The sequence below is a fragment of the Hemitrygon akajei genome, chromosome 10 (genome assembly GCF_048418815.1).
Source record: "Hemitrygon akajei chromosome 10, sHemAka1.3, whole genome shotgun sequence".
Lineage (NCBI taxonomy): Eukaryota > Metazoa > Chordata > Chondrichthyes > Myliobatiformes > Dasyatidae > Hemitrygon > Hemitrygon akajei.
Genome location: NC_133133.1, coordinates 88,809,379 through 88,825,104, shown reverse-complemented (window position 1 = coordinate 88,825,104; position 15,726 = coordinate 88,809,379). Strand labels below are relative to the sequence as shown.

Sequence of the window (15,726 nt, the reverse complement as noted above, 5' to 3'; positions counted from 1 at the left end):
TCACACTTTTCACAAAATCTGAAATTGCAAAAAATGGCAGTCTGATGACTGCGGCACACATTTTACCTCCATTATACACCATTTATGCTCACCATAAATCAATTTATTAAGTTGGGAATTTTTATCTTATCATTTGAGATTTTGGGACTGGTGGCAAAGTGGTGGTAAGCTGCCTTTTTGAACTGGTAAGGTGTTTCTGGTCAATAGTGCTGTTGGGTAATGAGTTCCAGGAACGAGAATGACTGACAACAAAGGAACACAAAAGTACAAAGCACAAAGTAAATTTAATATTGAAGTATATATGTATATGTCACCATATATAATCTGAGATTCATTTTCTTGTGGGTATACTCAGCAAATCCAAGAAACATAACAGAACCAATAAGACACTGTACCCAACGCTTCTAGATAGGGAGCAATTTCAGGAATCAGAGGTACAAAAGGATTTGGGACTCATTGTGCAGGATTCACTGCAGTTTGAATTTGTGGTCAGGAAGACAAATGCCATGTTGGCATTCATTTCAAGAGGACTAGAATATAAAACCAAGGATGTAATGATGAGAGTTCATACGGCATCAGTCAGGCCCCACAACTGGAGTATTGTGAGCAGTTTTGGGGCCCTTATCTAAAACGTGCTGGCATTGGAGAGGTTCACAAGATTCATTCTGGGAATGAAAGAGTAAACACATTAAGAGGTTTTGATGGCTGTGAGATGGCTGGAGTTTAGCAGAAAGAGGGGGATCTCATTGAAACTAATCAAACATTGAAAGGCCCAAATAGGGTGGATATGGAGAGGATATTTCCTATAGTGGGGGAGTCTAGGAACAGAGGGCACAGCCTCGGAATACAGGGATGATAATTTAGAACAGAGATAAGGAAGAATTTCTTTCGCCAGAGGGTGGTGAATCTGTGGAATTCATTGCCATTGATGGCTGTGGTGGCCAAGTCATTGAGTATCTTTAAAATGGAGGTTGATAGGTTCTTGATTTGTCAGGGCATCAAAGACTACGGGGAGAAGGCAGGAAAGTGAGGTTGAGAGGGATAATAAATCACTGATGATGGAATGGCAGAGCAAACACGATGGGCTGAAAAGCTGAATTCTGCTCCTATATCTTATGGTCCAATGGATTCACCCAATTGTTCTGAGTTGTTAATCAGTTATGTGCAACAAAGAGGTCAATAAATTGCTGAGCACTGTTCAGAACAGTGAATGCATTCAGGAGAAGGCATAAATGAAAGCATTCAGAATTTATTTAGCTTTAGAAGAATTGGGGATAATGTTATGTTGTAAAGCCTCTTTCAAAAAATTAGAGTTCAAAGTACTCAGTACACACATAACTGACATTCTATCATTTCCTTTAAGAATCCTGTTGAATAGAATGTTGGGGTAATGAGCTACCCCTGAGTGTTAGATCTGTGTTTACTCAGACTGTTTGCATAAAGACCACTTTCTCCCAGTTCTTTTAAATAAAAAGATCAATGGAAGGAGAATTTTCTCCTTACATTTTGGTTTGTGTACCAGTAGAGAGATGCTTCCTTTAGAATAAACCAGTACTTCTTCCATTTCTGGGTGAAGTATCCTTTTGCATCTTTCTTCTTCCACAGCCAGCCTTCACAATCTCCATGGCCCAAGTCCTTGCAAGAAATACGCCTCCTGCTACCACTGGTAAGGGTGCCTGATGGAGAAATCAAATATTAAATTGTATCTGGTAGTAATGCACACAACGATAGCAGATACATTGAACATTTTTCATTCTGGATGGTGTAAAGTGCCATCTAACTTTAGTTGTGATTTTCAATTTGGAATATTATCAAGCCAAATGTCCAACAAGGAATGGTTACAGTTGACAACTGGCATCAAATCAGGTTTATTTCATTCACTTTCATGTGAATTATTCAGACAAAGGCACTGGAACTGAGTTTGAATTTATTTCAAATTTCACTCATGATGTAGTAGAGCTGGGAAAGATGAGGAAATGGATAAATGTCACAGGATTGAAATTACAAGATTGACAAAAGTTAATACATTCCCCGGACATGCTACAGTTTGTGATTTTGAACAAGAAGATAATCTGATTATTTTTACTCAATTAATTCATCCATTAAAAGAGCAGGGGAGGAATATCTAACCACATTAGATACACATCATCAATATCAGAAATAAATGTTTACATTATGTTAGACTTGTCGATCTAGTTTGATTGTGATAAATACAGGAATTATTGCAGGGTTGTGTCATCTTTATTAGGTACCCCTGTTCACCAGCTTGTTCGTGCAAATATCTAATTAGCCAATCATGTGGCAGCAACTCAGTGCATAAAAGCATGCAGACATGGTCAAGAGGTTCAGTTGTTGTTTAGACCAAACATCAGAATGGGGAAGAAATGTGATCTAAGTGACTTTGACTGTGGAATGATTGTTGGTGCCAGATGGGGTGGTTTGACTCAGAAACAGCTGATCTCCTGTGATCTTCATGCACAACAGTCTCTAGAGTTTACAGAGAATGGTGCAGGAAACAAAAAGCAACCAGTGAGAGGCAGTTCTGTGGGTGAAAATGCCTTGTTAATGAGAGAGATCAGAGGAGAATGGTCAGACTGGTTCAAGTTGACAGGAAGGTGATAATAATTCAAATGCCCATGCATTATAACAGTGCACGCATCTCTGAGTGCACAAGATGTTGAACCTTGAAATGCATGGCAGCAGCAGAAGACCATGAACATACAGAAACACCCTCAGTGACCAGTTTCTCAGTTACCTCCTGAATGACCATTGTATCTTCCTACATCCAATGACATACCAATGATATAGGTAGGAAAAGGGACGAGGTCCTGAAAGAAGACTACAGGGATTTAGGAAGGAAGTTGAAAGCAGGACCTCAAAGGTAGTAATCTCGGGATTACTGCCTGTGCCACGCGACAGTGAGAATAGGAATAGAGTGAGGTGGAGGATAAATGTGTGGTTGAGGGATTGGAGCAGGGGGCAGGGATTCAGATTTCTGGATCATTGGGACCTCTTTTGGGGTGGGTGTGACCTGGACAAAAAGAACGGGTTGCACTTGAATCCCAGGGGGACCAATATCCTGGCGGGCAGGTTTGATAGAGCTGTTGGGGAGGGTTTAAACTAGTTTGGCAGGGGGGTGGGAATCAGAATGTGAGTGCAGGGATCAAGGTAGAAGGACAAGGGCATGATGCTAAGAGTTCTGAGTTGATGAGGAAGGACAGGCAGGGGACAGAACATAACAGACAGACAGACAGACAGACAGACGTACTTTATTGATCCCAAGGGAAATTGTGTTGAAATGTGTCTTCAATGTTAGGAGTATTAGGAACAAGGAGGATGAACTTAGAGCATGGATTAGTATGTGGAACTACGATGTTGTGGCTGTTACTGAAACTTGGCTGGAGGAAGGGCAGGATTGGATGATGCAGGTCCTCGAGTTCAGGTGTTTTAAAAGGAACAGGAAGGGAGGTAGAAAGTGGGGGAAGTGGTATTGCTGGTCAGGGATAGTATCACGGCTATAGAAAGGGAGGACGCTGCAGAAGGAGTGTCCATGGAGTCAGTCTGGGTGGAAGTCAGGAATAGGAAGGGATCAATCACTGTGCTGGGAGTAGTCTATAGGCCCCCAAATAGCCCTCGGGACACCGAGGAGCAGATAGGCAGGCAGATTTTAGAATGGTGCAGGAAGTACAGGGTAGTAGTTATGGATGATTTCAACTTCCCTCATATTGACTGGCACCTCCTGAGTGCAAGGGGGATAGATGGAGCTGAATTTGTCAGGTGTTTTCAAGGATTCCTGACACAGTATGTGGACCAGCTGACGAGAGGAGAGGCTATACTGGATCTAGTTCAGGTGACAGACCTCTTGGTGGGGGAGCATTTTGGTGAGAGTGACCACAACTCCCTGAGCTTCAGAATAGCTATGGAAGGGGATAAAATCAGACGAAATGGTAAAGTGCTTAACTGGGGAAAGGCTAACTTTGAAGGGATGAAGCAGGAACTAGCGAGAGTAAATTGGAAACAGATGTTCAAAGGGGAAAGCACAGAAGTAATGTGGGAGAAGTTTAGGAATCACTTGAGCTGGGTTCAGGATAGGTTGTCCCACTAAGGCAAGGAAAAAAAGGTAGGAAAAGGGAACTGTGGCTGACAAAACATGTGAGGCAATTCGTCAAGAGGAAAAAGGAAGCATATGTTAGATATAAGAGGCAGGAAGTAGGAGGGGCTTATGAGAAATATAGAGTAGCCAGGAAGGAGCTAAAGAAAGGACTTAGGAGAGCTCGAAGGGGGCATGAGAAGGCCTTGGCATGTAGGATTAAGGAGAACCCCAAGGCATTCTATGCGTATGTGAAGAATAAGAGGATGACGAGAACGAAGGTGGAACCGCTAAAGAATAAAGAAGGCAACATGTGCCTGGAGGCGGAGGAGGTTGAGGAGGTCCTAAATGAATACTTTGTTTCAGTATTCACAAGTGAAAAGGATCTTGATCAGGATGAGAAAGTTGAGTGAGCCTGTGTGCTGGACAATGTGAAGATTAAGGAAGAAGTGCTGGATCTTCTTAAAAACATTAAGATTGATAAATCCCCAGGGCCAGATATGACACACTCCAGGTTGTTGTGGGAATTGAGAGAAGAGATCGCAGGAGCATTAGCTATGATCTTTGAATCCTCTTTGGGTGCAGGGAAAGTGCCGGAGGACTGGAGAATGGCAAATGTAGTTCCCTTGTTTAAAAAAGGTAATAGGGAGAAACCTGGGAACTATAGACCGGTGAGTCTTAAGTCGGTGGTATGCAAACTACTGGAAAGGATTCTTAAGGATAGGATCTACGAGCATTTGGAGAAGTACAGTCTACTCATGGATAGTCAACATGGCTTTGTGAAGGGAAGATCGTGCCTCACGAGCCTGATTGAGTTTTTTGAAGAGGTAACTAAAGAAATTGATGAGGGTAGGGCAGTGGATGTGGTCTACATGGACTTTAGAAAAGCATTTGACAAAGTCCCTCATGAGAGACTCATCCACAAAGTCTCTCATGAGGCATGGGATAAGTGGAACCTTGGCTGTTTGGATAAAAAATTGGCTTAAAGCAAGAAAGCAGAGGGTAGTTGTGGAAGGAAAGTATTCTGCTTGGAGGTCGGTGACTAGTGGAGTGCCACAGGGATCTGTCCTAGGACCCCTGCTATTTGCGATTTTTATAAATGACCTGGATGTAGAGGCGGAAGGATGGGTGAGTAAGTTTGCGGATGACACGAAGAATGGAGGAGTTGTGGATGGAGCTGTAGATGGTCGAAGGTTACAAGAGGATACAGACAGGCTGCAGAGTTGGGCAGAAAAATGGCAGATGGAGTTCAATCCAGACAAGTGTGAGGTGATGCATTTTGGAAAGACAAACCAGAAGACTGAGTACAGGATTAATGGTCAGTTACTTAAGAGTGTGGATGAACAAAGGGACCTTGGGGTTCAAATCCATACATCCCTCAGGGTCGCTGCACAGGTTGATAGGGTAGTTAAGAAGGCCTATGGGATACTAGGCTTCATTAACAGGGGGATTGAGTTCAAGAGTAGAGAGGTCATGTTGCAACTCTACAAATCTCTGGTGAGACTGCACTTAGAGTATTGTGTTCAATTATGGTCACCTCATTATAGGAGGGATGTGGAAGCTATGGAGAGGGTACAGAGGAGATTTACCAGGATGTTGCCTTGTTTGGAATACAAGTCTTATGAGACAAGGTTAGCAGAGCTGGGACTTTTCTCTTTGGAGTGTAGAAGAATGAGAGGGGACTTGATAGAGGTCTACAAGATTATGAGAGGCATAGATAGGGTGGATAGTCAGTACCTGTTTCGCAGGGTACCAGTAGCAAACACTAGAGGGTATATGTACAAAATTAAGGGAGGGAAGTTTAGGGGAGACATCAGGGGTAAGTTTTTTACACAGAGGATTGTGAGTGCCTGGAATGACTTGCCAGCGATGGTGGTGGAGGCTTAAACATTAGGGGTATTTAAGAGCCTCTTGGACAGGCACATGGATGAAAGAAAAATGGAGGGTTATGGAGTAATGTGGGTTTAGTACTTTTTTAAAGGATTATATGGGTCAGCACAACATGGAGGGCTGAAGGGCCTGTGCTGTGCTGTAGTGTTCTATGATTCTATGGTTCTATCCTTTCAGAAAAGGATTAAAAAGTAACACATTTCAAAAATCAACAATTCTCACTTATCTTAAAGGGTTTGTGGCTCAGACTGGAATTCACAAGTTAAAAAATCATTTAAAATAAAAAAGATAAAAATACAGGCAGTAATGAAGCATACTCTGCGTCCCATTTCACCTTGTGCTTAGTATGCTTTTAACAGTGCATATTTTGATTTAATGCCCATGTCTGTTGCTTTCACATACACCAATAAAGTTTCATTGATTTTTGCAAAGGCTTTTACATTTGCAACACTGAGAAGAATTTTGGCTGAGGCATGTAAGGGAATTCAATATGATAATATTGATTCCCTTCACATGGGAAGCTAATTGTTATGAGCATTTCAATGTTAAGAATGTCACAAATCATTAAAGCTGGTAGACAGATATGTACATGCTGGCAATTATGTGAGGAGTATTGGAAAAACATAGTTCAGTCTGTAAGGAAATGTTGCTGACTGGTACATCCCAGGCTGCAGGAGTATGTGCTGAAGGACACACCGAGCTTTAGTGCAGCCAATACAAAGGTTTTGTGAGGAAGGACTGCAGTCTGGCTAACTCCTTGTGGCACTAGATACAGAGGGGCTATACTCTGTGTCGAAGCCCTCTCAAACATTGAAAGTTTGTAACTTCCTGTGAGGCCACTTGAGTAAAAAATAGTGTTACGTATAACACAGTAAATGTACAGACTGAACAATACAGATGGTTTTTCTCGTGTGTATTTTGGCATGATCTTCCAGGGGTTGTAGTGCAGATACATAAAGGTTGTGGGAATCTTGCTTAGTTTCCTTTGAAAACTGTAGTTTGAAGGTTTTTAGCAAAATTTGATAGGTAGTTAAATTTCTGCTGTAGAAGATTTAATGACAAGGGGCATCATCTGAAGTGGAGCAAGGGCTTCCAAAAGAAAAATTAGGAAGCAGTTTATCTTAGAAAGAGTTGCAGAGAGTGGGAAGTTGCTTGATAAAGTCTGAGCTTAGACTTTTGAATTATATTGAACTACTTTCTATAGATAAAATAATTTGAATAAACAACTCACAGTAAGTGCAATGCGATATCTGTCGTTGGCTGAACTTTTGGGTGCTGATTCTGTAGCCAGGGGAATACTGCATTGCATGGACTGTTGTGAGGATAGGGGAAAGAAAGCACACTCATACTGTCAGCAGCAGTTGATTTAAGCAGTGTGCTTTCAATTTCACTCTGTTCTTGTTATTCCATTTGTGCATGACTACAGACACCAGAGCTCAAAGGGATAATTTAATTTGTTCTAATTTCTGAGATTGTACTGTACACAAGTCTTATATAAAAAGTAACAGCAGAAATATTGTTTGAATGTTTATAAGATTACCAAATATGCATTACAGACCACTAACAATTTCAAGAAATGCAGCAAAATGACAGCTAACTCAATAATAGCTTGAAGGATGCAATTCCACAATGTGAAAGATGTCTCTACTTTACAATAAAATAGCTTAAACACAAGGAAGTCTGCAGATACTGGAAAATCCTAGGCAACAGATACAAAAAGCTGAAGGAACTCAGCAGATCAGATAACATCTATGAAACATTCTGGCCTGAAATGGCGACTGTTTATTCATCTCCATAGATGCTGCCTGACTTACTAGTTCTGCCAGCGTTTTGTGTGTGTTGCCTAGCATAATAGCTTGTAGTTTTCCAGCAAAGGATAGAATTGGAATCACAGAGTGATGTGGAGAGTTAGGAAGTGTGAAGGCCAAAACACCAATATCTGCTGGTTCTTTCTCCAATTAGTCTCCTCTTCCTATTCTTTCCTATAGCCCCTACAACTTATTTTAATTTTCCTGCACAATTCCATTGCTCTTTTGAAAATAGTTGTTTGACAGATTATGGAAGCATATTTTGCTACTTCTTCCTAGCTCTTTGCCAATTAACTTCAGTCTTTGTCTTCTGGGCTTTGTAATTTTGGACATCTTTATTCAATATCCCTTCAATTTTCTCTGATTTAATGTGATCAATTTCAGCTTTTCCTTTCTTTTCACTTAAAATATGCTCAGCTTTACCACCAGTCTAATATATTTGAGCACCCTTTTGAAGGTCTTGACATTTGTGATGCTCCAGTTGAGCCCTAACCATTAACTTCTATCATATAACCATATAACAAAGGTTCGACTTATATAACATAACCATATAACAATCACAGCACGGAAACAGGCCATTCCGGCCCTCCTAGTCCGTGCCGAACTCTTAATCTCACCTAGTCCCACCTACCCGCACTCAGCCCATAACCCTCCACTCCTTTCCTATCCATATACCTATCCAATTTTACCTTAAATGACACAACTGATCTGGCCTCTACTACTTCTACAGGAAGCTCATTCCACACAGCTATCACTCTCTGAGTAAAGAAATACCCCCTCGTGTTTCCCTTAAACTTTTGCCCCCTAACTCTCAAATCATGTCCTCTCGTTTGAATCTCCCCTACTCTCAATGGAAACAGCCTATTCACGTCAACTCTATCTATCCCTCTCAACATTTTAAATACCTCGATCAAATCCCCCCTCAACCTTCTACGCTCCAATGAATAGAGACCTAACTTGTTCAACCTTTCTCTGTAACTTAAGTGCTGAAACCCTGGTAACATCCTAGTAAATCGTCTCTGCACTCTCTCTAATTTATTGATATCTTTCCTATAATTCGGTGACCAGAACTGTACACAATATTCCAAATTTGGCCTTACCAATGCCTTGTACAATTTTAACATTACATCCCAACTTCTGTATTCAATGCTCTGATTTATAAAGGCCAGCGTTCCAAAAGCCTTCTTCACCACCCTATCTACATGAGACTCCACCTTCAGGGAACTATGCACTGTTATTCCTAGATCTCTCTGTTCCACTGCATTCCTCAATGCCCTACCATTTACCCTGTATGTTCTATTTGGATTATTCCTGCCAAAATGTAGAACCTCACACTTCTCAGCATTAAACTCCATCTGCCAACGTTCAGCCCATTCTTCTAACCGGCATAAATCTCCCTGCAAGCTTTGAAAACCCACCTCATTATCCACAACACCTCCTACCTTAGTATCATCAGCATACTTACTAATCCAATTTACCACCCCATCATCCAGATCATTTATGTATATTACAAACAACATTGGGCCCAAAACAGATCCCTGAGGCACCCCGCTAGTCACCGGCCTCCATCCCGATAAACAATTATCCACCACTACTCTCTGGCATCTCCCATCTAGCCACTGTTGAATCCATTTTATTACTCCAGCATTAATACCTAACGACTGAACCTTCTTAACTAACCTTCCATGTGGAACTTTGTCAAAGGCCTTGCTGAAGTCCATATAGACTACATCCACTGCCTTACCCTCGTCAACATTCCTCGTAACTACTTCAAAAAATTCAATAAGGTTTGTCAAACATGACCTTCCACGCACAAATCCATGCTGGCTACTCCTAATCAGATCCTGTCTATCCAGATAATTATAAATACTATCTCTAAGAATACTTTCCATTAATTTACCCACCACTGATGTCAAACTGACAGGTCTATAATTGCCAGGCTTACTTCTAGAACCCTTTTTAAACAATGGAACCACATGAGCAATACGCCAATCCTCCGGCACAATCCCTGTTTCTAATGACATCTGAAAGATCTCCGTCAGAGCTCCTGCTATCTCTACACAAACTTCCCTCAAGGTCCTGGGGAATATCCGGTCAGGACCCGGAGATTTATCCACTTTTAAATTTCTTAAAAGCGCCAGTACTTCCACCTCTTTAATTGTCATAGGTTCCATAACTTCCTTACTTGTTTCCCACACCTTACACCATTCGATATCCTTCTCCTTAGTGAATACCGAAGAGAAGAAATCGTTCAAAATCTCTCCCATCTCCCTCGGCTCCACACATAGCTGACCACCCTGATTCTCTAAGGGACCAATTTTATCCCTCACTATCCTCTTGCTTTTAATATAACTGTAGAAGCCTTTCGGATTTACTTCCACCTTATTTGCCAAACCAAACTCGTAACTTCTTTTAGCTTTTCTAATCTCTTTCTTAAGTTTCCTTTTACATTCTTTATATTCCTCGAGCAATTCCTTTACTCCATGCTGCCTATATCTATTGTAGACATCCCTCTTTTTTCGAACCAAGTTTCTAATATCCCTTGAAAACCATGGCGCTTTCAAACCTTTAACCTTTCCTTTCAACCGAACAGGAACATAAAGATTCTGTACCCTCATAATTTCACCCTTAAATGACCTCCATTTCTCTATTACATCCTTCCCATAAAACAACTTGACCCATTCCACTCTCTCTAAATCCCTGCGCATCTCCTCAAAGTTAGCCTTTCTCCAATCAAAAATCTCAACTCTAGGTCCAGTCCTGTCCTTCTCCATAATTATATTGAAGCTAATGCTATTGTGATCACTGGACCCGAAGTGCTCCCCAACACATACATCTGTCAGCTGACCTATCGCATTCCCTAACAGGAGATCCAACACTGCCCCATCTCTAGTCGGTACTTCTATGTATTGTTGCAAAAAGCTATCCTGCACACATTTCACAAACTCTAAACCATCCAGCCCTTTTACAGAATGAGCTTCCCAATCTATGTGTGGAAAATTAAAATCTCCCACAATCACCACCTTGTGTTTACTACAAATATCTGCTATCTCCTTACACATTTGCTCTTCCAACTCACGCTCCCCATTAGGTGGCCTATAATACACTCCTATCAGTGTTACTACACCTTTCCCATTCCTCAATTCCACCCAAATAGCCTCCCTAGAGGAGCTCTGTAATCTATCCTTCCAAAGCACCGCCATAAGATTTTCTCGGACAAGCAATGCAACACCTCCTCCTCTGGCCCCTCCTACTCTATCACACCTGAAGCAACTAAATCCAGGAATATTTAGTTGCCAATCACACCCTTCCTGCAACCATGTTTCACTAATAGCTACAACATCATAATTCCATGTATCAATCCACACTTTAAGCTCATCCACCTTTCTTACAATGCTCCTAGCATTAAAATAGATACATTTAAGATACTCTCCACCTCCTCCTCTCTTTTCATCCCTAGCAATGCATTCATACCACCATAACTACTGATAAGCTCCACCAAAGCATAACTGGTTCAATACTTTGTGTCTTTATTTATGAAGCTGACCTAAAATAAAACAGTTTATAATTGACTGCTTTGCATGAATCTTACCTTTTGGTCTCTTCTTGGTTTTTGACCTCAGAGAAGCATAATGAAAAGACTGCAAAAATTAAACAAGACAATTAAAATATTGCAGACAATGTGTATCTGCATGAATATAAATATGGTGTGTGAAAAACAAATATTAATCAAGATTGGTAGTTTTTGAAATAAGGTCCTATTAATTCTATTTCACGGATTTAAACTTACAGATCAATCTCAATCTCAAGCAATGCATTTGCCACTATCACTAGTTTCAGTGCTGGCTCTTTAGTGACCGAAGTTGTGAACCATAAGACTTTAAGACATGATTGCAGATTGGAGACATTGTACAAAATGGCCCTGGATCTTGGAATCCTTCATTAGTCCTAAATGATACACAGCAACAGGTAATTCAGCATGCGAGTACCATTAGGTTCCAATACAGTTAGTACAAAATCAGTAATAATAACACATCATTTACAAGAGACAATGGAGTCCACATTTTCATAAAATTACAGTGTGTAATCAACTCTGATTCTATTTGCAGGAACAGTGTATTGCTACAATTTCCACATTGAATTGAAGAATGTGAAAAATCTACCTCTCTTGTCAATCATCCCCATCCTCACCTCCGTTCAGGGCCCCAATCAGTCTTTCCAGGTGAGGCAACACTTCACCTGGGGTCATCTGTTGTGTTTGGTGCTCCTCTACATTGGTGAGACCCATCACAAATTGGAGGACCGCTTTGTTGAGCACATCTGCAATAACTGTCACAAGCAAGACTTTCCGGTGGCCAAACGTTTAAATTCCGCTTCTTATTCCCATTCTGATGTGTTGATCCATGATGTATTCTAGTGCCAAGATGAGGCCACCATCAGGGTGATGCAGCAATACCTTATATTCTGCCTGGGTAGCCTCCAACCTGATGGCATGAATGTCTATTTCTCCTTCCGGTAAAAAAATTCCCCCCACCCTTCCTCTATTTCCCATTCTGAGGTGGACGGACTCGAGTTCGGTGCCTCCGCAAGAAATTGGTATGTCGTGGGAGACAGAAGGTCGAAAGCAGAGAGCTTGTAAAAAGTGATGCAACAGAGTTTTAACATCGTAAATCAGCAAGTTGTTTGTTATGTCTCCCCTCTCGCTGTGTAATGGAGACACCTTTTTTCCCCTTATTAGGGACAGAGAGAGCTTGTGGTATGTCGAATTATCGGGTGAACGAGTAGTCTTTGGGGTACTGCAAGTCTGTGTCTTTGCTGATGCTTTGCTGCACGTTTGAGTGCTTGATGGGGGGTGCTGATGCTTTTTTGCTGTTTGGGGGGGGTCATTGCTTAGATGTTGCTTAAGCATGGGAGGGGAGGTGGGGGGGGTTTGGGGTTCTTACGTTCATTTTTTGGGGTACTCCTCTGTTTTCATAATGGTTGCGAAGAAAAAGAATTCCAGCATGTATATTGAATACATTTCTCTGATATTAAGTGTACTTTTGGAACCTTCACTTCTTTTCACCTGCCTATTTCTTCTCCCAGTCCCATCTTCCTTCTCTTTCTCCTATGGTCCACTCTTCTCTCTTACTAGATTCCTTCTTCACCAGCCCTTGACCATTCCCACCCACCTGGTTACATCCATCACCTTCCAGCTAGCTCCTTTTCCCTCCCTCCACCTTTTTATTCTGGTGTTTTGCCCCTCCTAGTCCTGAAGAAAGGTATCAGCTTCCAAGATGCAGCCTGACCTGTTGTATTCCTCCAGCATTTTGTGCGTGTTGCTTTGGATTTCCACCATCGGCAAACCTCCCTTTGTTGGACTGGAATTAAAGGGCCATTCGGTGTGACTGGAGGCTTTCTGGACTTTCATTTCTTTCATCAATTGTTGTATCTTTATTTTATTGTTCATTCCTATTTACGAGCCTATTATCAATATTTCTTGACACACTCACCTAATACAAAAATACATCGTTTGACTTTCAAAAGCCCCAAATGACCAGCGTTTAGATCTTTTGAAACCTCCACTAAATGTGCAAAATGCTTCCTGATTTCAGCTGATGTAATTTACAGTAGCTCCAGTTTTTAATATTCTTTCCCCTTGTTCATGATTTATCACCGTAAGGAATAACTTCCCTTTGCCTGCCTTATTTAGTTATGTTATTATTGTAATTATTAATAACACTTCACATATTTTTCCATGAAATTTCATTTGCAGCCCTTTCCAGTCTGTCAGTATCTTCTTGAAGTGTTTTAATGTTCTTCTATGTTTCCAGCAAGTTGTGAAATTATTCATTGGACTCCAAATGATTAATATTTTTCAAAGAAAACATGATTCTACCATGACAATGAAATGCACTAGAACGGCTCAATGAAGGGCTCTTGATTTGTTTTGATATTTTATTTATGCTGCCTTTGAATTCTAACTTTTTTTACAAGCGTATTATAGGCATGGGATTTATAATTGCCTCTGGAAGTCCGTATACAGAGCTTCAGATGTATTCTCATCAGAAAGCTCATTCAGGTTAGTTAAGCACTACAGTACATGCTTTTGCTAAACCAGAGCTGGTTTCTTGCATTAACTTGCATTCATACTAGTGACTGAATTTTGCTGCTGCTGGTTTCCTCACCATTAATATTAAGTTGATTGACCTATTGTTGTTGGTCTATTCTTTCTTCTATTCCTCTGGCACAGCCCTCAGACTAAGACTTGGAAGATAATGGTGGCTCCTTTTGCAATTTCCAACCCTATGTTGCTCAATAATTTTACAAGCTACCCATCCAAAACTGCTTTCTCACCAGCAGCTCATCAAATATATCTGTTACCTCCCATTTTACTGCAAGTATGGAGGCATCTTCTTTGATGGTAAAAACAGATGCAAAGCATTCTTCCTGAACTGCGGCTTTTTCGCTGTCATGGAGGACTGAGCCCTTTCTCCTTCTCCCCTGGACAGAGTAACAGCAGACTTCCCCTGGTCCTCATCTTCCAGCTCACCATTTCATTGAAAGAACCATTCTTCACAATCTATTCACAGCTCCAACAAGATTCCTAAACCAGAAACGTCTTCCCTTCCGTCTCTTATCAGTATTTTCAAAGGTCGGTTTCCTCTTCTGCTTTGTGTGATATAGGTGCTGGAAACCTTTACCTTGATTTCAGCCTTTGGAACACCAATATCTGAATTAAATTAAAAGCAATAAACTATCCAAATGTAGACTGGGATTGTAATAGTGTAACCACAATGCAATGGATTTAGGATAAATTTCATGATCAGTATGTTATGCAAGGAGGAGTTGCTGAATGTGAGTTGAGAGAAAACTGAGTGAACAAGGTCAGTGGGGTAATATTTAGAGAACAACACAGTATTGTTATATTCAGGTGGAAGGGACAAGGACACAATGGAACGAAGAGAGAGGCATGAAGGAAGTCAGCCAGAGACTAGAAAATCTACCACAACTTATCACATTGTGATATTTCTGTAATGAAATATGTATATAGCCTTTTTACTATTCATCTTTTAAGCAAGTTGGTATTTTATTAAAAGTATATAGGATAAACATACAGTAATTGCACTGGTCTTTGCATGTAGCCAAAAACAAGCTCATGGTGAATTGCCGAATGATTTTGATGTGTCTACTTTCCTATATCAACAAATGCCATAAAATACAGCTGCTTATTCACTGACACGAGAAATTCTGCAGACGCTGGAAATCCAGAGCAAGAAACTCAAAATGCTGGGGAAGCTCAGTAGGTCAGGCAGCGTCTATGGAAATGAAGGAGGGTGTCGGCCCGAAACACCGACTGTTTATTCATTTCCATAGATGCCACCTGACCTGCTGAGTTTCTCAAGCATTTTGTGTTTGTTACTAATTCACTGAGGCTCCATTAATTCCACCTCCATTGACCAAATGTATTCTGTCATTCCAAAAGTGGCCAAAAAGATGGGAAAGTAACAAGTTCAAATAGAATATAGCAAATAAATTGGTTGCACTTTGACTGCAGGCATGATTTCTGTTTTGGTTGTCATAGCAATGAATTAGCAGGGAAACAATAGCTCCAAAATTCAACACGATGATGCTCATTCTTTGGGCCCCGTTGATGTTGATTTGGTTCCAATTTACAAACCAGTGCATCCAGGATAAATCATACCAGGTGCTATATGTGTAAAGAGATTAGTGCATCAAAACTATTGTCTGCAGGTAGGCGGGTGAGTAGACAGATCATAATTTTAATCTGTGTGCAATGTGCACAGTGCTGATAAACTGGATCTTTACACTGGAGTTTAGCTGAGTGCTCTTTCTGTACCAGGGCGAGAATCACATCAACAGTATTAACAGGAATCAGCAGTTACTTTCAGGTCAAGTGCTGACCTGATTCCATTTGAGTGTTTCTGTCACTCTTCA

The 15,726-nt window shown here is 40.9% G+C and overlaps 1 protein-coding gene across 2 annotated transcripts in view; it reads right to left on the bottom strand.

Annotated features, from left to right (window-relative positions):
* Positions 1-15,726, bottom strand: part of LOC140734522 (connector enhancer of kinase suppressor of ras 2) — a 1,506,781-nt gene that overhangs the window by 78,874 nt on the left and 1,412,181 nt on the right. For both annotated transcript variants that reach the window (XR_012100554.1, XM_073058598.1), the window contains exons 15-16: positions 11,381-11,429; positions 1,504-1,676 (exon numbers count right to left, since the gene is read on the bottom strand). Coding sequence is in view for 1 of the 2 variants with exons in the window: in XM_073058598.1 (XP_072914699.1) it covers positions 1,504-1,676; positions 11,381-11,429 (222 nt within the window). In the remaining variant the exon portion in view is untranslated. The remainder of the gene's footprint in view (positions 1-1,503; positions 1,677-11,380; positions 11,430-15,726) is intronic.